The 26,797-nt window shown below is 42.3% G+C and overlaps 1 protein-coding gene across 1 annotated transcript in view; it reads right to left on the minus strand.

Moving 5' to 3' along the window:
- The window catches only part of LOC115775370 (1-phosphatidylinositol 4,5-bisphosphate phosphodiesterase eta-2-like), a gene marked incomplete at its 5' end in the record, with an annotated part of 36,367 nt that overhangs the window by 1,289 nt on the left and 8,281 nt on the right, over positions 1–26,797 (minus strand). Inside the window, 8 exon segments of the mRNA XM_030722903.1 lie at positions 2–391; positions 394–1,191; positions 1,194–1,442; positions 6,949–7,324; positions 13,235–13,313; positions 18,039–18,195; positions 23,003–23,087; positions 25,449–25,573. Of these exon segments, the coding sequence (XP_030578763.1) occupies positions 2–391; positions 394–1,191; positions 1,194–1,442; positions 6,949–7,324; positions 13,235–13,313; positions 18,039–18,195; positions 23,003–23,087; positions 25,449–25,573 (2,259 nt within the window).

Raw genomic sequence — 26,797 nt, forward strand, 5'->3', positions numbered from 1 at the left:
CAACACGCGCCTTCAGGGATCCCCCGCTCCTCGATGGGGCTAACACTACTTCCATTGCCAATGCTACCAGTAAGGCTAAAGCTTGCTTTTCTACCCTGGACCAGGCTTTGAACCTTCACCCTTTCCTGGGCCTTCTTGGCCCAGTTTGCAATGTACCACACTCTGCTTTGGCTCCTGGAGGAGGTCCTGTGCACCAGGGTCTCATCCACTGGCTCTTCTAGTAACTGTCTAGGCCTATTTTGATGAGCAGAATCACTAACAGTCGGGGGCTTCACATCAGTCAGCTTCCGTAGCTGTTCTGTCAAGTCACTAGCTGACTTCTGTGGACGACCCTTGTACAGCTGGCCTTGGGTTGGGCTAACAGTGAAACTGCAGCTGATGCTGCAGTACTGATGTCATCAGAGGTTAGATCCCCAAGGCTTTTGGACATGGAAGCTGTAGCTGTTGGAGCCCTTTTGTTTGAAGACTGCTTGAGTCCCTCTGTATAGAGCTGGCTCCGGGTGTGCCTCCTTTGAGTGAGTCTGCTGGTTGAATTTACCAATGCTCCCTGGGCTGGCTGCAGCAGGAGGGGATTAAGCTCATCTCTGGGGCACTCGTTTTCCTGAAGACTGGAGTTAGACTTCTTCTTGCTGACTTCCAGAGCATCATAGCAGACTAATGCAGAGTCGTGACAGTTGACCCAGGAGAGGTTGCAGGTACTGGTGGCTGTAGACAGACTGGTGAGGCTTCTTCTGGCCAGGTTAGGCAGTGAGAGGTCAATGACACTGTCACTTGAAGAGATGCTAGAGGAGGAAGACATGCTGTCACGGTGGTTGCCTGGGTCCAGCTTCCACCAAAGATGGTCATTCACAGTAACATCTCTACAGACCTCTGGTACTTTTGACTGGGCTGAACTAGCTGAGGTTACACCCCCTCGAACATGGCCCTGACTTTCTGTTCTTCTTACTGGTGTGTGTGATGGCTCATAGCTAAAAAGAGCACTCCTGGTCTGGGCTGTGTGAACTGGAAGGACTGCAGGGGTTCCAGCAGACGCTGCTGAAACAAGAGGCAGCTCTGCTTTTTTATCAGATTTTAACTCTGTTGAACCACTTCTCTTTTCAGCCATTGGTTTGTGCCTCATATAAAAATGAGTGCTTTTGTTGGTTTTTGGGTCTTTACTGTACTCTGACAGTACAGATTTCTCAGCAGGGAAAATGTAGATTTCTTAGCATCCCTGCTAACTTTGATTGGACTGTGTACCATCTTATTTGAAGGAACGGACAGCAGGTAGTCTGCATTTACTGATGCGGATGAAGAACGCAGCAGTGTAAATGTGGAGTGATGTGAAGACAGACAGTCTTCTGGAGTGGAGGCAGGGCGGACAGAATGGATGCTCTCTGCGTTTTCTGAGCTTAGTGCAAGATATGGAAGAGGGGCATTTGGTCTGTGCACTGTAGAACAGTCTGTGGAAAAAAAGAGAAAGAAATGTGTCAGGTTTATCAATATTATTAATTGGCACTTGACCTAGTGGGGATAAAAAGCTGATCAATTGAAAACTAAGGTTCTGCTGATCTGATTTATTGGATTGGTATCAGCTTGAATACTGACTTGTTAACGTTGATATCTATACTTAGTGAAACCAGAACATGTGCTGCTAATGTGAAACTAAATGGTGGCTTCATTTATTTATTTTTTGTTCTAAAAACTAGAAGGTGAAAATTTATCTTGGTTGTCAAACAGGCAGTGAAATGCTAATTTAATTCACCATAAAATAAAGATTCAATAAAGAGGTATAAATGGTGACTACTGGTTTATGGACATGTCTACATTAAGTTGGGAACAGGCGTGTAATACAGGGGATTATAATCTACACACAGATGCGAGAAAGATAAACTTTCCTTATTTCCCAAGAGGGTCGACACAGTGAATTATCTCCATGTTTGATTTGGCAGAGATTTTGATCCAGATGCCTTTCCTGATGCAACCTGTCCCTTCATCCTAGTTTGGCATTTAAATTTAGGTTTCTATTATGAGACCTGCCTTTAAGAGTTCATGTTTTATTTGCTTTGGCAGAGTGTGGCCTGCCTCCTGTTCAAACACATTTTTATTCACCCTTCTCAGGATCAGGCCAATTTCATCACTTATTAATGGGTACATCTAATACAATGACTGACATTTTACCAGATGTACCCATCTATATGTCATGTATGTTAAACAACTGAGAGAGCAACATACAAACTTTATACCTGAGTATAGTGACAACAAACTTTACTTGGATAGTTACAGCTAGCAGGCTAACTCAGTTTTGGTTATTCCTGTAGAAAGTAAAGGTTAGTCTACAGGTGCTGGTCATTAAAATTAGAATATCATGAAAAAGTTGATTTATTTCAGTAATTCCATTCAAAAAGTCAAACTTGTATATTATATTCATTCATTACACACAGACTGATACATTTCAAATGTTTGTTTCTTTTAATTTTGATGATTATAACTGACAACTAATGAAAACCCAAATTCAGTATCTCAGAAAATTAGAATATTACTTCAGACCAATACAAAAAAAGTATTTTAAGAAATGTTGGCCACCTGAAAAGTATGAACATGAAAAGTATGAGCATGAAAAGTATGAGCATGAAAAGTATGAGCATGTACAGCACTCAGTACATAGTTGGGGCTCCTTTTGCCTGGATTATAATCCAAGGAGACTCCAACTCGACTCCCTTCCTCCTGACTTTCTTCATCTCCCTGACTATCACACTTTGAATACTTTCCTGCACTTTCTCATTCCACCACCAAGTCTCCTTCTCTTCTTTTCTCTTTCCAGGGGATACACCAAACATCTTAACAGTTTTCCTCAGCACTACAACTATACTTTCCCAGTCATCTGGTAACTCTTCTTTACCACCCGACTTCAACTCCTTCCTGAACTCTGTGCAACATTCTTCCTTCTTCAAGCACCTCCAGGGGCAGCACAGCCAAGAAAGACACATCCAGGCTGGACAAACTGATCAGGTGGGTCGGCATGAAACTGGACTCTCTGGTGACGGTGGCATAGAAGAGGACTATGGGCAAACTACATTATGGATACATTATGGACATTATGGATGATGCCAGTCACCCTGTGCGCACTGTCATCAGCAACCAGAGGAGCCTGTTGACGGACTGCTTCTTCCCGAGTGTAGGACTAACATACTGAAAAACTCCTTTGACCTGTACAGCTCCTTTTTGGGGGGGGTGGGGTGGAGCTAGCAGGAAGGGGTGGGGGTGTGGTGTGTGGGGGCAGCCTGGGCCTAACACAACACAATATAATAAAGAAATACTGGAAAATGTGCAATAACAAGGTTATGTGCTACACATTTTATATCTACCTTTCTGCCATGTTTGTGACTTCTGCTGTGTTTGTGTCCCTTTTTATCTGTAAGGTGCTACTGGAACTTTAATGTCCCTGACAGAATCTTCTTAAAGGGATTAATAAAGTTTAATCTAATCTAATTTAATCCTTGCCCCTGTCTGCACTCGATTCTGCTTCTTCCTGCAGACTATCACCCAATGCTGCTTAGCTACATTCTTTAAGTCTCCTATCAAGATAAGATAAAGTGTATCGTCACATGCAGTTACATTCAGTACAATTCACAGTATTGAAATGTAATTTGTACCTGCAGCTGACGTAAGTAATAAAATATCTAATAAGAAATTCACACATCGCAGAAATATATAAATGGGAATAAAATAAGTAATTTACACATCACCTCACACAAGATAAAATATATATAAATATCTAGGTTAAAAATATAAAATTCTAGTTTAATTTAATTCTCTTATTCAGATTGCACCTTCTGCATAAGATGCAAACATTCACACTCCAATGAGTGCATCAGAGAGCAACTTGGGGTTTAGTATCTTGCCTAAGGATACTTTGGCATGCAGACTGGAGCAGCCAAGGATTGAACCACCAACCTTTCGATTAGTAGATGATCTGCTCTACCTCCTGAGCTACAGCCACCTGTCCCTACATCTAAAGTTCCTACTTTATTTGTGTCTGTATTGTGGTGTGAGCTGCTTGCTTGTTGTTAATGTTAGTGGTAAGTGGACTGTTGGAGTGAAAGTGCCACTAGTGAACATTTTCATTGAAAGTTCGTACCCAAGTCTCAGTCCAGCTGAGAGAGTTGGAAACAATCTCATTTCTCAGGTTAAGTAACAATTCCTTCAAGAATAAAAAAGACAGATCTGACTGTACACTGGATTCCCTATGATTGCACAGTTTTACTTTACAATATAAAGTGCCATGAGACAACTGTTGTGACTTGACGCTATATAAATAAAACTGCATATAAGGAACACTTACCTTACAAGGTCAAGATTTATTTATAATGCACTGTCTGGTGAAGCTAGGCTAACTTGAGTCACTTTTGGCAAAACATGGAAAATTAAACTCAGTTCTTGGACCTGAGGTTTTAACTGCTTCTCATCATTACTCCCAACTGCACTTTCTGATGAAAGGTTTAGTATAAAATACCCTTACAATGTAAAAGGTTGTGCAACTAACTCGGCCACTTATGCATGCTAAATGTTAATTCCTCTACAGTCCAACTTCCGTTTTTCAAGATTTTTTTTGTACTGCACTTTACAGCCTCATGATAGTGAAAGTATCCACAATTGTCCACACTGAGTCTCCCGCCACACCCCTGCTCAACAATGAAGCTGATATGGTGCACTGTGAGGTATCGCACTTTTGAGAACTGGAAAAAATTAAGAGGAATATGGATTCCAAACCCCAGCTATGGTGATAAGAGATACAAGCTGATGAGACAGACAGACTGATGAGTGAAGGATGAATTTAAAAGGCTGCATGCATTTAGCAAAGTTTACCTGGCTCTGGTCATCCCCTCAATTCTGCACTAGGAACAGTTAGAGAGCATGCAAAAAGGGACAGAGAGGGAAAAAGTAATTTAGCCAAATTGGGAAAAGACAAGCAAACAGCTTCCTGCACAGAAAAAAAAAATCTTAAAAAAGCAGCTTATTGCAAGTTGGTCTCCATATCGGAGCAAATCTCAGTTTGTTACAGTGAAAAGAAAGACAAACGGTAAAGCTGCTAGAAGGACAGCCTTGTGATAAACCTCTAACAATACAAGATTCTTCTGTCGGCATCATGTGACTTAACAGATGTGAGCTTCAACATCAGCTTATAACACGGCCAGAAAACTTGTAATTGAGCTCGCTACGCATACTTGCTTTCCCCGTACGGTTCATCAAACAGTGATGAACTGTGACGGGTTCAAGGGGAGCTGGTTTAGGTGGAACAGCTGGTGTTTATCAGGAACTCAACTCTGAAAGAAATGAATGTGTGGACAAAAGGGGGACTGCCTGGACGCAGTGCAGACAGCAGTACCTCGTGACTCACAGCCCTCAGCCAGTTCTCATCAAATATGTACCAATATGTACCAGGTCTCAGGCTGAATGTCCACTGATAGATAGTTAAGTGCAATGGCGCCAAGGAAAGGGTTTCATGAAATTTTAGACAAAATCCAATATTGCTCTGGTATCCAAAATATATATACATAAAATTTTGTAATGGATATTTGGTCTGATGTTAAACTCTGAGTATTTCTATATTTGAAACATGAGGATTCACCCCTGAAGCACTAGACTCCCTTGAACAACATTTTCTAGGCTAAGAAAACTGCTTAAAGGTGAGTCTAAAATTTTCTGTATTTATGTTGTTTCTGACCAGAAACATCAAAATAATTTGGTTAAAATTGAATTACTACTATTGTTTCTAGGGTAAAAACTTACCACTCTTCTCATCTGTCAAGCATGTGGGCAATGTAAGAGGAATTTAAGGACACGAGCAAATTTTGAAACAATTTAAATAATAAGGTTTTGAAGAAAGTTACACAACCCAAAGCTGAACTCTAAATTGGGAATGATGGAAAGAAACAATTATTGGAGTTGAATTTGACTTCACTTTATCAGGGACATGTGGAACAACAAAGATCTAACTTATAGCAGGGGGAAAGCTGACAGCACATGCCACCAATATAGCTATAACAGTATCTAATGGTGGGTTCTACATCTGCCTCAGATACATCTTACCGGCAAAGAACATGGGTGATTTATGGCGCAACTCTTCCATTTTCTGGGCAAACAGGGCGTTCATCTCTCGCTGCAGGGTGCCCACAGCCCTCTTGCGGCTGTCGAGGATAGAACGAGGGGGCAGCGTAGGAAGAGACTCCAAACTGCTCAGACTGGCAAAGCTGTGGCAGCTGCTACTGTCACTGAGCAAGAGACCTGCATTCGTGTTACTGTTTGTGAATTTGGTGACTGCTGAGCCAAAAACAGCACCATAGTTGGGAGGTGTTGTCTGCTGCCAACTGAGATCGGTCCTGCAGTCTGGTGTGAGGCTTGGTGCTGGTGTAACAGCATTGGGGGAATGTCTACGGGGAATGCTGCAAGAACGGATATACCTGTGTGATGTGCCAGGTTGATGCTGGATATGCTGGGTACCAAGTGTTTGTCTGAGCTTGGACCTGGGGAAAGGGATGGTCTGGAGGAGAGCCTGGGGCGAGTACTGAATTTGGGCCTCCTTGCAGGCCTTGGGTTTGGGAGTAACCTGCTGTAAGTCTGGCTGGGCAGCTATGGACTGGGGCTTAGCAACAGGCTCTGACTGGACTTGTCTGTTAGATGAGGAGGAGGAGGAGTTACTTTTCTTTGGTCTCTCCCCATCTGCCACCTTGGACTTGCATTCCTGCCTTTGCTCACTCTCACACTTTCTTTCAGCCTCTGGACTCTCCTTTGAGCCAATCACACATGTCATGCAGTTGGAGGACATCCCCACCCTGCCGGAGCTGTTAACAGCAACACGGGCAAACACACCTGGCTTCATGTCCAGTGGGTCATGAAAGTGGAACCGAATGGCCCGCTTGAGAGGTTCACTCATGGGTCGTCGCTGAGCGTAGAATGAGCTCTTACCTTTACCGTCCTCAGGTTGAAAATTGGTGTCAGGATGGTCCCAGGGGCCCTTGGGTTGGTGGGATGCCAGTGAATCTCCATTGTGGTGTTGTGCTGGTGTGAACTCATGAGAGGTGGCAACAGAGGCCTTTTCCCTGTCACAAGACTCTTGTTCTTCACTAGCGCCTTCTGAGCTGTAGTCTTTGGTGTCAATGGTGATGTCTGGGAAGCCTTTCTTGATTTTGGGCTGACCTTTGGTAGGTGCACTGGCAGTGCGGCGCAGCAGATGGGCCCCAAACGGGTGCTTACGGCCATGCTGTACAGCAGCATGGCTGTCCAGGGAAGCCTGCTTTGGGTTTCTGTGAAACAGCCCTTTTATGCCGCTGGCTGCTCTGGCCTGAAAAAACACAACAAAACATTAATGCCAAACACAATTAATAAATAGGTTGGAGATATTTCAAGAAAAAAAAAAGGTTTGCCATATTACAGATGGCACTGGTCCACAATGAATTTATTGCAGTACAGTACATAGGCAGGTTTAGTACAGTTAGCATGCTTAAAATGAGAAATTTCATCAATATCCACATTTCCTAAAGAAATGTCTGTGTGAATGATCACTCAGACAACACTAATGTGATCATTCTGCTGTAATCCATGCTGATTAGCTTTGAAATCCACTTGGATTCAAAATGTTAGACATTTTCAGCACCTAAATGAAGTCCCAGTGGTAAAATATTAGTTAGATGAACACATGCTTGAAGGTAGCTTGCAAAGTTGAGCAAAACCTCAACATTGCATGGATGTTTCCTGTACCTTTAGGCACTTACATGGAAGGCTAGAAGCTACAATGATTGGGACAAAAATGGTAAGGTAACACTGAAACCCTGACAGCAGTGTTTGTAAAACTCACTCTTTTAGATGACATTGTACCAGTCAACTCAAATGCAAAACAGCATGGAGGTCTACAGTGCAAAGGAATAAGATACATTTGCAACCCAGTAAAATTCCCTTGGGAGCAGGAAATCAGTTTCCCGACCTGTGTTTCCACCAGAGAAACCAGGGTCTAGATGAACTTCTAGAGAGACCGCTGTAAATCCACAAACAGTCGCTGCCAGGAGATCATATTTTGTGAAATTGTTTCTGGACTAGAGGGTTTAACGGCTGAACATTACTGACTGGTAAAATTACTAGAGCAGCACGTTTGCATGTATAACCAAAGGAACACAGACCAAGTCCAAGCTTTATTGCCCATCCTTATAGATGGCAACATTTAGAGAAACTTTCAGTCTCAGCGAACCAACTCACATAATCTTTCTGGGACTTTGCCTACTTTAGAAAGAGTTCATGGAAATTAATTCTTGTTAAATTGAAGTTTCTGGAAAAAGCACCTACAGCAAACTGAAAGAAGTTCAGCGCCTAGGTCAAAAACTGGAGGCAGGGTAGTACTTTAATATGAAGGGAAATTTAATACATAATTATATCGAAGGTGAACTTTTTTGTCAAATGTGACAGTATGGCATAGTGAGTATGGCATATGATTTGTTGACTGTTGCCATGCTGCAGAGAGTAATGTCACCAAATGGTCCCACCCCCACACACTACATCTCCTGTACAGTGGTATGCAAAGTTTGGGCCCCCCTGATAATTTTCCTTCATAAATCATTGGTTGTTCCAATCAGCAATTTCAGTTAAATATATCATATAGCAGATGAACACAGTGATAGTTGAGAAGTGAAATGAAGTTTATAGGATTTACAGAAAGTGTGCAATAATTATTTAAACAAAATTAGGCAGGTGTATAAGTTTGGACACCCTTGTCATTTTATTGATTTGAATAACTTTAGCACTAATTATTGGAACACAAAATTTGTTTTGTAAGCTCACTGACCCTTGACCTACATACACAGGTGAATCCAATTATGAGAAAGGGTTAAGGTGGCCAATTGCAAGTGTTTCTTCTCTTTGCATCTTCTCTGAAGAGCGGCAACATGGGAGCCTCAAACAACTCTCAGACGAGCTGAAGACAAAGATTGTTCAACATCCTGGTTTAGGGGAAGGATCCAAAAAGCTCTCAGAGATTTCAGCTGTCAGTTTCCACTGTGAGGAACATAGTGAGGAAATGGAAGACCACAGGCACAGTTCTAGTTCAGGTCCGAAGTGGCAGGGCAAGAAAAATCTCAGATAGGCAGAGGAGAAGGATGGTGAGAACAGTCACAGTCAACCCACAGAGCAGCTCCAAAGACCTACAACATCATCTTGCTGCAGATGGTGTCACTGTGCATTGTTCAACTATTCAGTGCACTTTGCACAAGGAGAGGCTGTATGGGAGAGTAATGCAGAAGAAGCCTTTTCTGCGTACGCTCCACAAACAGAGTCACTGAGGTCTGCTAAAGCACATTTAGACAAGCCAGCTTCATTTTGGAATAAGGTGCTGTGGACTGATGAAACTAAAGATGAGTTATCTGGACATAACAAGGGGCGGTATGCATGGAGGAAAAAGAACACAGCACTCCAAGACAAACACTTGGTACCCACAGTAACATTTGGTGGTGGTCCCATCATGCTGTGGGGCTGTGTGGCCAGTGCAGGTACTGGGAATCTTGTTAAAGTTGAGGGTCGCATGGATTCCAGTCAATATCAGCAGATCCTTGAGAACAATGTTCAAGAATCAGTGACAAATTGAAGTTGTGCCGGGGCTGGATACTTCAACAAGACAACGACCCTAAACACTGCTCCAATTCTACTGAATCATTCATGCAGAGGAACAAGTACAACGTTCTGGAACAACCATCTCAGTCCTCAGACCTGAATATTACTGAAAATCTGTGGTGGGATTTAAAGCTCCATGCTCGGAAACCATCAAACCTGACTGAACTGGAGATGTTTTGGAAAGAAGAATGGTCCAAAATACCTTCAACCAGAATCCAGACTCTCACTGGAAGCTAGAGGAAGAGTTTAGAGGCTGTTATTTCTGCAGGAGGAGGATCTACTAAATATTGATGTCATTTTTCTGTCGGGGTGCCCAAACTTATACACCTGCCTAATTTTATTTAAATAATTATTGCACACTTTCTGTAAATCCTATAAACTTCATTTCACTTCTCAAATATCACTGTGTTCATCTGCTATATGATAGATTTCACTGAAACTGCTGATCAGAACAATCAATCATTTATAAAGGAAGATCATGAACATTATCAGGGGTGCCCAAACTTTTGCATACCACTTTACATCATTCCTGTAATATGTTCATGCAAATTTGTTGTGATACTTCAGCAAACATAAAACTAGGTAACTTTTTTAAGTGGCAGGTAATTTGAAAGCTACATTTCAAACGGCTGCATAAATATTACAAACTCAGAAACAGTTTCTGTGCAGTTCGGCTTACAGCCCGTCTGCTAACTTAAGGTAGAGTTGATGTATTTTCCAGGGGAAAAAAGTCAAATGTTGTAGTTCTTCATGATGTCTTTCCAAGGTTATCTCGTTTCATATTTTAAATGTCTTTGAAATCAAATCAAATGATAATTTTTAGCAGTCTGTCCACCCACCTAACCCCATGCATGTCTTTGGACTATAGGTGGAAACTGGAGTACTGGAGAGAACCCACACAGAGACAGGGAGAACATGCAAACTCCACACAGAAAGGTCCCAGGCTGGATTTGAACCCTTCTTGCAGTGAAGTGACAGTGCAAACCAGTGCACCAGCGTGCCATCCTTTCTTAGCAGCACTGGGCTAAATTTTACATTAGCAGACTATGTTGGAGTGGTGCAGTGCAGGATGTACTGTCCATTTTCACTGTTAGACTAAGTATAATTTAAGCTTATGATGCTCTTTAGTATCACAAATTCCACCTTTATACTAGCTTTATGACAACCATGCAGTAAAGCTCAAAGCAGGAGACCACAGATTCTCAAATTCAAAACTGAATTTGAGCCATTTTTTCTCCACTACAGTACGCAGTTCCCACACCTGCCAATTCCCATTTTAACTCCTATAACAGCTCCATGCATGCAACAACCTCATCAGTGAATTCCTTAAACGCAGATTTAAATGTATGTTCTAAAAATTTCACTCTCATGAAGCCACTGCCCTGTTGCTCAAATGAAGTTTCACAATATTTAATAAACAAGCTAACAAAATTAAGTCAACTAGTAACGAAAGAGGAAGGGAGAACTGTAGTGAGCAAATAGGGTAAAAAGAAAAAACTGTCCTCAGAGACACTGGAACTGTATACCCCTGCAGCATAGCTCCCTGAAAAAACTCTGGAGTTGAGAGAAACCAAACTCTGAAAAAACAACAACAAAAAACAGACCAACGTCACTGCAGAGTGGCAGCTCTCTCTTCTCTGCTCTTTCTAGCTCTACCCATGTAGGTTTATGATACTGGATATACTTAGGGCATGTCAATGAAAATGCAAGTAGGTTAAAGTCTTCATAACTCATGTGAGGCATGAGTTGGTCTTGTAGTTTTGGGGTGTGTGCACTGAAGAGGGTGGGGCGTGTGGCTCATGCAAGATGCTGACTGCATCTCACTACACCTGAGTTTTGGGTGGCAGCTTCAGGGCTCCTAAAAATTTTCTGTATCGATATGGAGCATTTGGTAAAAGAGAGGTCCACTGCAATCACAGACAGACAGGGAGAGAGTGAAAATCAGAGAGGAGAATGATGCAAGAGAGAGAAACAGGTGGGGTGGGGGTTAGGAGAGAATTCACAACAGGAAGCTAAGAAAGGCAAATTCAAAGCAAAGACAACGTGGACAACAAAGTGGTTATTTACTTTAGTGTGTCAAACCATTATTGGTCTGACACACACCAATTGGCTAAAAACAATTAAAGACATTAAGGCCTGGATGACCTCTAATTTCCTGCTTCTAAATTTAGATCAAACTGAAGTTCTTGTTCTCGGCCCCACAAATCTTAGAAACATGGTGTCAAACCAGATACTTACTCTGGATGGCATTACTTTGGCCTCCAGTAACACTGTGAGAAATCTAGAAAGTCATTTTTGACCAGGATATGTCCTTCAATGCACATATTAAACAAATATGTAGGACGGCTTTTTTGCATTTGCGCAATATTTCTAAAATTAGAAACATCCTTTCTCAGAGTGATGCTGAAAAGCTAATTCATGCATTTATTACTTCTAGGCTGGACTATTGTAATTCATTATTATCAGGCTGTCCTAAAAGCTCCCTGAAAAGCCTTCAGCTGATCCAAAATGCTGCAGCTAGAGTACTGACAGGGACTAGAAAGAGAGAGCAGATTTCTCCCATATTGGCTTCTCTTCACTGGCTCCCTGTTTAAATCAAGAATAGAATTTAAAATCCTCTCCTCACCTACAAGGTCTTGAATAATCAGGCCCCATCTTATCTCAAAGACCTCATAGTACCATATCACTCCAACAGAGCACTTCTCTCTCAGACTGCTGGCTTACTTGTGGTTCCTAGGATACTTAAGAGTAGAATGGGAGGCAGAGCCTTCAGCTTTCAGGCGCCTCTTCTGTGGAACCAGCTCCCAGCTTGGATTCAGGAGACAGACACCCTCTCTATTTTTAAGATGAGGCTTAAAACTTTTCTTTATGATCAAGCTTATACAGTGGCTTGCAAAAGTATTCATACCCCTTGAACTTTTCCATATTTTGTCATATTACAAAGCTGGTGGAGACATACCCTAGAAGACTTGCAGCTGTAATTGCAGCAAAAGGTGGTTCCACAAAGTATTGACTCAGGGGGGCTGAATAATTTTGCACACCACACTTCATAATTGTATACCACTTTGTTGGTCTTTCACATTAAATTCCAGTAAAATATATTTATGTTTGTGGTTGTAATGTGACAAAATATGGAAAAGTTCAAGGGGTATGAATACTTTTGCAAGCCACTATAGTTAGGGCTGGATCAGGTGACCCTGAACCCTCCCTTAGTTATGCTGCTATAGGCTGCTGGGGGGTTCCCATGATGCACTGTTTCTTTCATTCACCTTTTACTCACTAGTTATTATTAATCTCTGTCTCTCTTCCACAGTGTGCCTTTTGTCCTGCCTCCCTCCCTGAGCCTGGTTCTGATGGAGGGTTTTCTTCCTGTTTAAAGGGAGTTTTTCCTTCCTACTGTCACCAAGTGCTGCTCATAGGGGGTCGTTTGGACTGTTGGGTTTTCTCTGTATTATTGTAGTACCTTACAACAGTGTTTCCCAAAGTGTGGGAAACATCTTGAAAAGCTGTCAATGCATAAATATTTTAACATTTCAGTTTCAGAGCAAAGGTGACCACATTTCATAGACGTTCAGCCGGCTCCTTTAGTACTACCTACCTTACCGGTGATGTCATTCACAGCCACATGAACAAAGATGGAAGCCTCCTCCATACCTTCCAAGTACACATGGCGATAGCTACATACAAACAGACAGGTGCCTCGTCAGGGACTCAAACACAACAGCGCACGTTAGAATTGGCTACAGATAAATACCTGATGATTCAACCTAAACTGTAAACTGTAATCAATCAATGTGATGTTTTGTTCTGGAACTGTGTTTACTTCTAGCCACAGATTCAGCTTAAAGAGCTCGATCCATCTGATCATTTTACTATGAAAATGGAACCCAAATTATTTGGGAAATCGATTATAACACACTCACGTACAGAACAAATCCTACGCAACAAAAAGATTCTAGGCAATTAAATTTGCCAATGGGCCGCAAGAGAAACTGGGACTGTTGTGTTTCAGGGCCACAGGAAGTTCAAGGGTCCAAATCAGTCCCCAGAAAAAGCAAACATACATACATCATGGGGTATGTTTAACCACCTTAGCAAAGCATATTTGTACATTTAAAGCCAGCCAGGATAGCAATATGGTGGGCTAGGGAGGGAATGCAGACGGAGACGAGAGGGTGGGGGCATTGTGAAGCCAGATTCCAGCTCCTAGCCAAAACAGTTCGCTGATAGTGGTGGAAGTTCATCAGCGGCCGTGGTACACCAGATCCAGCTCACACAAATCACAGAGAGTGCTGAGGGGAAGAGCCACCATCACACATTGTCCTGGAGAGATATGATTACCAGGCTCAAGGCCGACTAGGGAGCCGAATTCCTGATAATGCAGATGTTGTTTTGGAACAGGCTGCTAGTTTTTTCCAACAGCCTTCAGTCTCACTGGGGAACCATTCAGTAATCCAATATTCCAAATTCATTAGTTATCGTCCTCATCATGCAGGAACCGAACCTTATCTCCAGATCTAACCCCTCTCGCCTGCGAGCACGTTCTCAGATGGACTACGTGTCTGCTTTACGGCTCAGGTCCAACAGGCTTCGAGTCTGAGTCTGTACGGCTCTGCACAGCCCATCCACCTGGGTCTGCAGCCTCGGCAGATGTCGAACTGCTGCCCAGATTTTCTTAATTTCCTGGTATATCAGGTATCCTCCAAGTCCAGACAGAAGTGATCCTGCTACCAAATAGCCGAATATGTATACGTCTTCCATGTCCTCAACCTCCAGAGCTGAGAGCACACAGGTCTCCACGAGCTCCAAGAATCGATGACATAGCCGACAGGGTCTGTTCCACTCGGACAGGCAGGCTCCTCTTTCCCCGATCTCATAGTGGAGAAAATTCAATCAGTGGTGTTTAGGGCCCAGTTTGCCAGATCCATGTTGCTTCTTAATCTTATTCAGTCAGTGTGTGAGAGACGCTCTTACAGCAAGCAGCAAGCAGGACAGAGATAGAATGCGACCGTCCCCGTCAGAGAGCAGGAGGAATATTCTCTTCCATTTATCGTGTTCAGGTCACTTACAGATTGCTTGGGAATAAAGACGATTTATTTTAGCTCCAATCATAACTCTGCATGACGGGGAAAATTTCTATTCTATTATTTGCTGAAATGGAGCAGTGTGGGTGACTTGAGGTAAACAGTCAGCTGGGTACGTACCAACCAAATGTGGCAATAATTCTCTAAGTGGATTTATGAACATTAAGATTTTGGAATACTTATTGAAAATGGTATGTATGGGTTGAGAATTTCATTAATTTTTATTTGGTGTTAAAATATTTAAAATCCCAACAAGCAGACCTGAACAGTGAACAGTGGCACGTAGAAGTTGAACCACTTATCACTGTCTGCGTGGCCACCAAAAATGATATAGCTATTAGCTAAGTGCTGCCTACTGCTACCTACTCAAACAAGTCTGAGCTATCTTCACAACAGAAAAAGGCAACAGACAAAGCATAAAGTGATATGGAACATACAAATATTTACTGCATGATGCAACGTAACTCACTGAAGGTTTACAGAATACTGAACTGTATGTACGACCAGAGTCTTTAAGACTGAAAGGTGGAGCCACAGTTAAAATATATTTAGCGACAGTTAGAATATATTTAACTTTAATATACTGAAGTTTCTTCATTTAAATTAAACATGAATAAGGTTATTACAAAGCAATGGGGAAATACTTAACAGAAAGCACTTAGATGTAGAAAAAACTGCTTTTATGCATGTGCGTGAGAACAGGTGAATGAGGACTTTCTACAGTGCTCTGAGCACTCGAGTAGAAAAGATATAAGAACCAGTCTATTTACCATTTACCATACTTGTACATTATAGGCACTTTATCTTACATCTGCTTCAAAAGTATGACATTTTCCCCTCTTAGATCTGGACAGCTATCTGCTGTAACACCTGCCAGGTCTGTCCCATTTCAGCCCAAGCCTGTCCAAGCATCCATTTACCTCCGTGAACAACCCTTTTGTAATCCCTTTCACTGAGCACATTGCTGTCAGAGCCTCCATAATCTCAAACTTTCATTACCCAGTGAACAAAGATGAGTAACTGAGCTGTGTCGCAGACTTCACAGCTCTCATTCAGAGCCACTGAGAAAATGTCAAAACTGTCAGCTTTATGTTTCACTGGATATGGATGAGTTAAGCTTGATTAAAAAGTTGGTTTTGAAGCTTTGCTAGCAAAGGGTCAGATGTCTGGTCCCATGCTGCATCAGTCAAGTTATTGTATTTATCTGTGTGTTTAGTCTCATAATGGCAATTCAAATTGTAATCCTTAAACACAGCAATCTGCTCTCCACAAACTAAGCACACTGCTTTACCTCTGACTTCATGAATAAATACTTAGAAGTCCACATCTTGTTAAAAACTGTACGGTCATCTTTCTGGGCTAGTAAACTTGCATCTCTTAGTTGGTTCCAACACATTTACAGCAAAGCTGCATTTGCTTGCCTACAGGTACGTACATAAAAAAAAGTCACCTCCATAATAAAAGCAACAAATGATGTATTGTGATTTCCCACAAAATCGAAAAACAAAACAAAAATAAGAGTAAGACATTCTCTGATTGGGAGTTTATCAAAGAGCGTTTGGTGGCTGAAATGGGACAAACTGCATGATGATACTTATTTCCCATTGACCTCACTGAGGCCAGTCAGGGAAAACCAATGGGCTGGATGTGGCCCGCAGGCATTACAATGCCCAGGTCTGTTCTAGATAATGTAATAGGCCGTGTTAAAGCTATGGGATCCCTCAGTAATGTTTTCCAACTTGGTCCTGTCTCCATACAGAAACTCCCCCTAAAACTATAAACTGGTATTTTTACAATAATACATTTCTGAATGAGATCTTTTTCTTTCTTTTACTTAACCAAAGTAATTTCAATATTAGGCAATCAGCCAATATGAGCCACATCCAATGCTTAAATTGCTTATATTCAGAGATGTGCATTGGATGACAAAGTCAGTTAACTAGGGCTCAAAAACTAGTTTGGGGGTGGGAGCGAGTGCATTTTTTTAAAGCCATGGTTACAGTAACAAGTAAAACAGCCTCCTGATCACAGTACAAACATACTGCACCCCTGTAAACATTTTTTTTCACATTTCACCAATAAAACTGGTGTATAAAAAGGGCAGAAAAAATATAGTTCATGTACTCCAGATGCCAGAGGCACAAACACAGACTGGTCTGTAAAAGGATATTAATAGGATTAACCATATTGTAATCCAGGTTTAACAAAAGGTTAATGAGACCTGAATTTTGTTCCGATGACCCCTATGAGAGGAAAATCAAGGAAACCTTGACCCTGCTTGAGATAGGGTTACTTGGGCCCTACCCTGGAGCCAAGCCCGGACAGGATGCTTGAGGGAGAGCACCTGGTGGCCAGACCTTACCCCAGGGCCCAGCAGGGTGCAGCCTGAAGAGGAGACATGGGCCCAAACCTCCTGAGTGCACTCATTGGAGAGGGGCTCAGAATAGAGCTGCTACTCCTCTACATCAAAAAGAGCCAGCTGAGGTGGTTCATCTGACTCGGAGGACTCCTAGTCAGACTCCTAGTGTTCTGGGCATGTCCTTCTGAGAGGAGGCCTTGGGGTAGACCCAGGACACATGGGAGAGATTATATCTCTTGGCTGGCCTGGGAACCCATCGGTATTTCCCTAAATAAGCTAGAGGAGGTGGCTAGGAAGAGAGAAGTCTGGGTTTCTCTGCTTAGGCTACTGCCTTTGACTTTATCAATTATTCATCATAAATAACTATTCTGGAACAATATCAGGGAAGACCTAACGATACTTTGCAATTTTCTACACCTCACACAGGTCAAATATTAAATTAAAATTCACATTATTACTGTGAAGTGCTTTTTTGGTTTTTACTGCAGCTGTCTTCAGATTAGGTCAAGAGTCTGAGTGCAGTTATAGGATTTTACTCTTAGTAAATTTCTGACCAAATAAAGTCAAAATATATATTTTTTCCAACTTTTGAGAAGGCACCGGTCTCTCTTATCTTAAACTATATGACTCAGCAGTCTGGGCAAATTCATGATGATATGAACAGTATCACTAGCATGGATTAAACAATTGAGATACAACATGCTAATTAAAGAACTTCAGATGGAATTTTAAATTGATGAAACTTTCTCTAGTATAATTTACCATATAAATTAAACTAGAGAAAGAGAACGACATGAGCTACATGTCAGACTTTTAATAAAACTTCCCCCTAACCTTTTCAAGTTCCTTGGTTAAGTATAGAAAATCACCAGAACACAATAAGCATAATGCAGCAGTAAAGCCTTTAGAGGTCACCATAAAAACATGACACGGGTTTCAGCTCCATCCAAAAGCAGCACCGTGTCTTACCTGGCATCATGCTGTTAAAGGCAATGGTACGCTGGCCGATGAAGTCCTGGCCAATGGGGTCATGATCCCACACGAGGAAACGAATCAGGGCCAGCTCAGGCATGTGGACCGTGAACACCAGGGTCTCCTCCCACATTGGATTGAACCCTACAGGACCATCCCAAAAACAGGTTACAGAATGGGTCAAACAGCAGAGATTCAATTAAATTCAATTCTATTTATATAGAGAGATGTCAGAGATGTGTGAGGTGAGTGCAGAGGGAGAGCAGGAGAAATAGGAGAAAATAAGTGTGAAGCAAATAAGAGACGTGAATTTAGGCAAACAAGCAGATAATAGTTTACCAGTTTATCAGTTTACCAGCTTCCCTACTCACACCAAAGGTCACACTTTGGACCTAATTTGTTGTTCTGGCCTCACCCCTTCCAACTGCTCTGCAGAACAACTTCATTTTACAGGTTATTTCTTGCTCTCATTTAGTGTTTCACTCCGTCTCTCCCTATCTAATGCCACGTTCCACTAGTACCTACTTAGCTTGCCTCTATCTCATCAATTGCTGTGTTGTGTTTTGAGTCGCATACAAATTACGTCTAGAGACCACTGCCCGCGTTGCTATATTGCAGGGGTCTCAAACTCGCGGTCCGCGGGCCGCATCCGGCCACGCCCCCTACTTCTGGTCCACGATTTGATGTCAAAATATGACAATTTGGCCCTTTTTGACATTTCGCTTTCCCCTCCAACTAAGAGGAGTTAGCAAAATGTCAAAAAAGTAACTTAAAGGGCCAAATTGTCATATTTTTGACATCAAATCGCAGTAGGGGGCATGGCCGAATGCCGGATACCCCTGCTATATTGACTCCACCCACATTAACGTGGTACTTAATTGTAATGGAAACAAAACAAGACCGTGGCGAGTCGTGCCGAGTCAACCCGCACTGAGAAGGTACTAATGGAAAAGCAGCATAAAGCACCACGGCTGATCTCATTCAGGAACATCAGGGACATTTACTTATTGTTAGTGCTCTGATTCCTGAAGATTTCTCCACCCCAGATGTACTGGCTGCTCAATATAACACTTGTTTAATTGACATTCTCAATTCTCTCGCCCCAGTGAAAACACGGTCTGTTTCCTTCACTCATCCTGTACCCTGGTTACCTCTGAACTCCAGTCAGTGAAAAACAAAGGGCATCAATTAGAGCATCTCCATTAAAAAAAATGGTCTCACCATCCACAAAGACATGTACAAAATCTCACATACTGCATTATAAGGACTGAATTACCCAAACCAAATCGTCCTGCTACTCTGGCCTTACTTCCTCCAATGAAGGCAACACCAAGACCCTGTTTTCACTGCACTCAAACTGCTCTTCTCAAAAATCACCGATGATCTTCTCATGGCAGCCGATTTCGGACTGTTCTCCCTCCTCATCCTCCTTGATCTGAGTGCGGCTTTTGACCCCATCTCCCACAACATCCTCCTCAATATATTATTTTCTATTGGCATCACCCACACTCCTCTTGACTGGCTGCAAACTTATCTCACAGGCCACACTCAGTTCATCCAGCTTGTCTCTTAAATCCCACCCCTCTCCTGTAACTTCAGGTGTGCCTCAAGGCTCTGTCCTGGGGCCCTCCTTTTCATCACTTACTTCCTTTCCCATGGCAATGTCTTGCGCAAATTCAGCATCCACTCCCATTGTTTCGCGGATGACACCCAGCTCTACAGTACTTATCCACCAAACCTAATTCTTCCCTCCCACCCTCCTCCTTCACCACCTGCTTATCTGAAATAATATCCTGGTTCAGCTCAAGCTTTCCTAAATTAAACAGCGACAAACAAACATCGGAACAAAATTTACCTATCCAAGTTGGCAATTTCTCCCTCACAATCAGCAGCTCCTCAGTTTTCCCCTCCACTTGGGTTAAGAGTCTGGGTGTCATCCTTTACAGCACTCTATCCTTTCACTCCCATATCAATAATATTACCTGGTCTGCAATATTTCCACCAACGAAACATAAATTGCCTCCACTCCTCCCTCTCCCCACATACCACCGCCGTCCTTGTTCATAGTCTTGTTACCTCCCGTATAAATTACTGTAACTCTATATTTCTATTTCTTCTATTTGGCCTTCCTCACAAATCCCTCCAGAAGCTTCAAATCATTCAAGCCGCTCACATTATTACCCAAACCCCCCTCATTTCCCCACATCACCCCAGTCCTACAACAACTCCACTGGCTTCCAGTTAAATTCAGAATTTATTTCAAAATCCTCCTGTATGCATTCAAAGCCATCCACAACCTCGCCCCCCCTTATCTAGCTGAACTTCTTCACATCACCTCCTCCGTACCCCCCATTCTTTGTCTTCCATCTGCCTTACTGTGCCCTCTGCCTGCCTCAGCACCATGGGGAACAGAGTTTTCTCCCACTCTGCTCCCCAGCTGTGGAACTCTCTCCCACCAGACATTCGCAATATTGAGTCTGTTCATGTCTTCAAATCACAACTCAAAACTTAGTTGTTCAAAACTGCACACTCACTTTAGTTTCCTTTGGTCATTTAGTTTTCTGTTTGTGCTTTTATGTGATTTGCTGTGCTTTTACCCCCTGTAAGGTGCCCTTGGGTGTCATGAAAGGCACTTACAAATAAAATGTATTATTATTAAAAAGTCAGACTCATTCCTGGTAGGAGTTGGGCTGCCCTTTGTCACAGATTCTGTTCATAATTTTTATTGACAGAATTTCTAGGTGTAGCCAAATGGTGGAAGGTTTCTTGCCTCAGAATCTCATCTCTGCTTTTTAAGGGTGGTGTGATCCTGCTGGCTTCAGCAGAGCCTCCAGCTCGCACCGGAGCGGTTCGCAGCTGAGAAGCGGCAGGTATGAGAATCAGCACCTCTAAAGTCTGAGGCCATGATCCTGAACCAGAAAAGGGTGGAGTGCCCACTCCAGGTCAGGGATGAGGTGCTTGCCCCAAATGGAGGAGTTAAGTATGTTGGACTCTTGTTCACAAGTGATGGGAGGATAGAGTGGGAGATTGACAAAAGGATTGGGGCTGGGGCTGCAATGATGTGGATGCTACAACTGGTCCGTTGTGATAAAGAAAGAGCAAAGCATAAAAGTGAACCCTCCCTCCCTCACCACCACGAGCTCTGGGTAATGACTGAAAGAACGAGATTGTGGATACAAACAGCAGAAATGAGCTTTCCCCGAAGGGTGGCTGGCCTCTCCCTTAGAGACAGGGTGAGGAGTGCAAATCCTGAGTTCAATAACTAATTTGATTAGGTCATCCACTGCAGGTACGATGAGCAATGATGTACTGGATGAGTCTAATCCAGCCTTTAAGACAGAACTTTTCATCTTGCAAATTCAGATTTTTCTCCTGACATTACCCCTTCCCAGTTTATTTATTTCGTCTAGAGTAGCCCTGACATGACTTAACTGTATTGGATAGTTCAGCATTGGGCATAAATGCTTTGTACTGTGGTTTATGGCATCACAAGCTGATAGGAAAGAAATTCTCATTCCAATTTACTGGGACTATGATGGTGTCTGCAGAGTTTAAAATATGAAAACATACGGACATCCAGAGTCTATAAACATTCATGTTGGGATGTGATGTGAAAACCCACATTTTATCTGCAGGGCTGCAGATTGCTGTAGCTGTGGTTGCAAAAAGACTTCAGGTCCTATAGAAATCTAGATGAAAAACACTTTCTGACTGACCTCTGTAAACTCTTTCCTGCAGAGATTATGGCTCAGTCACAATTTGACTCATACTGAATAAAAAGATAAGTCTGTTTGTAAATCTTGGTCATACCTGTGGGATGAAACTGCAATGATTGGTGAGTCCCAGGTAAAGGATAAATGGACTTGTTCTTATGTAGCACTTTTATACTCTACATGAGCACTCAAAGCACTTATACAGCATGTCTCATCCATTCACACCCCATTCATACAAGCACATTCTGTGTCTAAGTGCTTTCTATCTGACATTGATGAACACATTGGGAACAACTTGGGGCTCATTATCTTGCCCAAGGATACTTTGGCATGTAGACTAGAGCAGCCAGGGATCAAACCACCAACCTTCTGAGAAATCCAGAGTGAGTTTGCATTCATATCAGGCAGGTCTAGCTATTGTAATGCTTTATTGGCCACACTAAATCCAAGTCATCAGCAGGATGACTTCAGCTTGTTCAGAATGCAGCAGGATAATATTGGCAGGTGTCCTGCTCCTGTAGATGAAACAGGTGGCAAGCTGAGATGTCATATGTACCCACGAGCTACAGGCTGAGATATCTGTTAATTCTATTCTGTTCTATTCTATTCTGTTCTATTCTATTCTGTTCTATTCTATTCTGTTCTGTCACCTGGTATTCTTCTGATATATCACTAGCCTTTTTTAGGGAGGAGAAAAGAAAAATAAAAAGGGACAGAAACAGAGAGAGACGGGAAAAAGATAAAAGTAGACGATAGACCACAAGTAAACACAGCTGCTGCATCTGTGACAAAACAAGCATCACCTGTCATGAAATATACTTGATAATGAGGGAGAGAAGCTGCAATAATGCCCCCAGAAACCAGAGGCAGACAGAAGAAAACCCAGGAGACCTGGGCCATCTGCAGCCTCCAGGAGCACTGAAGACCTGAGGAAAGACATCCTGAGGGCAACTGGAAGAGGGAGGGAGGTCCTAAAAGAAGCACCCTCAGTCAGAGGGCAAGTGCCCCCGAGAATCAGAGGCAACGGGCAGCCGACCCTGCCACAGGCCAGCTGCCCCAGCACAAGCCAAGGACAGGGGCCCAAGGCGCCCGAGAACCCACACTTCATTGTAAACATACATAGGTTTTTATATTTTTGCCTTCTGTGTTAAGCACGTTGAGTTTGAGTAAAATGAAATGTGCAACATAAATAAAATTGAGATTGTCATTTTATTAATTTATGGAGACAGATAACTCACCGTTATCATCCACTACTCTGGTCTGTTCCTTGCAGCAATCCACTGGGAGACCAATGATCTCCACCTCCACGAAGGGATCGATGATCTGTCAGAAAGATGTTGCACAGGGTTAAATATTCTAACCCACGCAGTTATGAAAGCTTTCAATCATTACCTCTTAACTCCTTCTTTGGTGTTTTTCTTAAACTGCACACCTCCTTTTCTGAACATCACCAGCTCCCCATTTAGTGAAGGTATCAAGGGGTCATTGCTATCAAAATTTTTTCAAGAAGAATTCTCATCCCTCTGCTGCCACCTTGAAATGTCTCCTGGCACTTATTTAGGCTGTGAGTTGTAAATATGATCTCAATGAACTTTACCAGGGCAAACTCTTAAAACTTTGCTGACTCTGAACCAAAAGAGGGTTTTTAACCAAAACATTTACCAACGTATTGTTGTTGTGGGATACTTTGCAATAGATTTCATTTCAGGATTCTTTGAATGCCATATTTCTGTCTTATTATGTTCTGCTATTAAGTTTGTGTTTAAAAAGAAAACGCTCTGCTGTTGCTCCTCAGAGTATGCACCAGTGGACTGACCACCTGTAAAGGTAACGCACTAACACTCTCTAGGCAGACAAAAGGTAATGGACAAGAAGGTACTTATTTTGACATGAATAACTTGAGCTTATTATACACTGCTCAAAAAAATTACAGGAACATTTTGAAAACACTTCTTCAGCTCCCAGTGGTAAAAAAGTCAAGCTGGTATCTACATGTATACTGATGTAGATGTGTACTGGACTGGTAATGTGTTAAGAATGACTGGATTTGCCACATCGTGTGATGGAAATGAAAATGATCAACCTACAGAGGGCTGAATTCAAAGACACCCAGACGCCCGCATACTCTCGTACATAAGGCCAGGCACTGCCATGCATCAGGGAGAACCAGGACCCAATGCACCAGCACAGGGTCTGACAGTGGGTCCAAGGATTTCATTCCAATATCTAATGGCAGCCATGGTTGCCATTGCCTAGCCTGTAGAGCACGGGTCTCAAACTCCTGGCCCGCGGGCCACTTCTGGCCTCTGCCCCCCCGATTCCGGTCCATGAATTGATGTCAAACCTGTTTAGAAACATCAGGACCTCAATTACATCATCGCTTTGATTTTACCTCATTTCCCCCCCCCCACACAACGTGTCGGTGTGTAACGGCCTTAAAGAACTAGGTTGGTTGACCTACGTAGCGCTCGTATAAGTGCTTTGTGCTCATATATGAGCACAGTGCAGGGTCCAAAAAAACACCTTAGCTAAGCATATCGCCACATTTAAAGCCAGGATAGCAATATGGTTGGGTGGTGGGTGGGGGGGGGGGGGGGGGGGGGTGCCAGAGACAAGAGGGTCAGGGCTGTTAAGCTGTTGTTAATTTCTTTAAAAACACCCTCTACTACTTAACTGAACAGATCAATATCACAGAAGTTTAATTAACTTGATGTTGTACTGTGATTAGAAGGTATTCCTTTAATTTTTTGAACAGTGTGTATTTCTAATTAAGCAGCTCATTCCCTTTTGTTACTACTTTCTTTAAAGTATAATGCATTTCAACTTGAAAGGCAGTTATGAGATGTAAAAGCAAAATTCAGAGCTCAAATGTAACCTGACATTTAGATGTAAACTATAATGTGATATTTAGAATCCACATTAACAGTAAGTTGACTTGAAGACCTTGGTAGATGTAAGCCAAATCTGAACGCATAGTTAACATGACCACACTCTACGCCTCTACGAAGTTTTATCAGAATTATTCAAAACTTTTCTAGCTATTGTGTTTACAAACAGACACACACTACCAAAAACACAGGCTCCTTGGTGGAGGTCATAATGACTACAATGCTGTTTGTAAACGCAAGCCCCATCAGTCCAGATGTTACCTACATAACATTCTGATTCTTACGAGTTAAAGAATTGAGAGTGAGCTGTCAGTCCTTGTATTACTGCCCTCTGATCTGAGACTATTGATTTAAGTTCATTTGTTCTAATTATGCAAGTGCACCCATTCACTCTGATCTGGCAAATAGACAACATCAAGGACCATGTGTGCAGTTTTTTTATTTTTATTATTTTCTAAATTAATAAGACAGCCCTCTTCAACAGTGGTGCTGAATCTAAGTCAGTATATTGCAGTGAATAGCATTTAAGCATTCACCTCACAGAGAGCACAAACCTCCACTAAGAGAGCTCTCTCTCTGGGCACTATTTACTTTTAAAGATAAGAGTAGCATGACAGATGTTTTACTTTGAAGAAATGTGATTATCAGACCAGGCCTCCTTCTTCCATTGCTCTGTGGCCCAGTTCTGATACTCACATGCCCACTGTTGGTGCTTTCGATGGTGTACAAAAGTCAGCATGGCCACCCTAAAGCTAAGTCCTGGAAGCTAAGTCCTTTTAAATAAACCTGGTCCTACCTCTCCTCTGTCTCCCAGCATGGAGTCTTTGGGTTTGGGCAGCTGTTGTCCACTAATGACTTTTAAAACCAGCTGTTTCTTCATCTTACCGGGCATTGGGTCCTCCAAATTGGGGTTAAAGGCACCTGCAGTGGGTAAAAAGATTGCACATCATTTGTGATCATTATTGTAATAAAATGACAGATTTCTTCAAAACCAATTCAACTGTCAGTTTTGTAACACTATTTAAAAAGCACAAAGGTTCTTTTAAAGAGCTAATCTTTCATGATTCAGTGTAATCCCATAAACATAACTGTACTTTTTCAATCCTCTAGAATCCACACAACTGAAATATTTAAGACCACTGAACACTGACCTCACGATGCTGAAATGCCAGAGTACACTGGCTCAATATCTGCAACTGAACTGATGTAAATGTATGTTCACAGACATTAGACAAGTCAAGTGAAGCAACGGACAGTGAAGGAGAGGGAGGGCAAAAAAACAGATACTAATGCAGAAAAATGAGCACCAGTTAGGAACCAACTTACTGTAGTTTTAAACAAACAAACAAACAAACAAACAAAACAACACACACCACACACACCACACACACACCACACACACACACACGCACACACCTACCGTACTGCTTATGTCAATAACACTTTTAAATCCTTAAACCAGTGGTCCCCAACCTTTTTTGAGCCGCGGACCGGTTTAGTGTTAGAAAATATTTCCACGGACCGGCTTTTAAGGTGTGGCGAATAAATATGTCAAAATAAATGATACGACCATAACCAAGTGTGATATTTTCTACGTATAATAAAAAAACGTGAATCCACTTTGTATTTGTATGCAACTCTATCAGCAGCGTTCTCGTAACATCCCGCCTCAACATGAATAACAGGCTCTCTGCCCACAGCGCTCCCTGGTCAGCTGTTAGAGCCATGGTAAAACATGCCTTCAAAATAAGATACACCGCAAAAACAAATACAGTAGAAATCACCTCAGTCGGATTCAAATGGCCCAGTTTGGGGTCTATTATCGAATTTCGCTGCAATGGCTTCTGCTTCATCTATGAATTTGCTTCTGCAAATTTTATAATCTGAAATTTTACTCGTAAGTGCAAGTTTGTAGCTTACACTTGCCACGATTGTCCCCGGTGAAATGAACTGATATAAACACTAAAACAATTTCCAGGCGTTGTTAGTGTGTGTGTAGTTGTGCACGAACGAGCCGATGCATGGAAGTGGGCGGACAGGAGCTGAGGAGGGTTTTAGCGCTAAACTCATCCAGTTTATGCGATCACATTTAACTGGAAATTTATTACAATGGGACCAGATTTTTCATCCGAGGTAGGTGAATAT

The sequence above is a fragment of the Archocentrus centrarchus genome, unplaced genomic scaffold (assembly GCF_007364275.1).
Source record: "Archocentrus centrarchus isolate MPI-CPG fArcCen1 unplaced genomic scaffold, fArcCen1 scaffold_110_ctg1, whole genome shotgun sequence".
In the NCBI taxonomy this organism is placed as follows: Eukaryota; Metazoa; Chordata; class Actinopteri; order Cichliformes; family Cichlidae; genus Archocentrus; species Archocentrus centrarchus.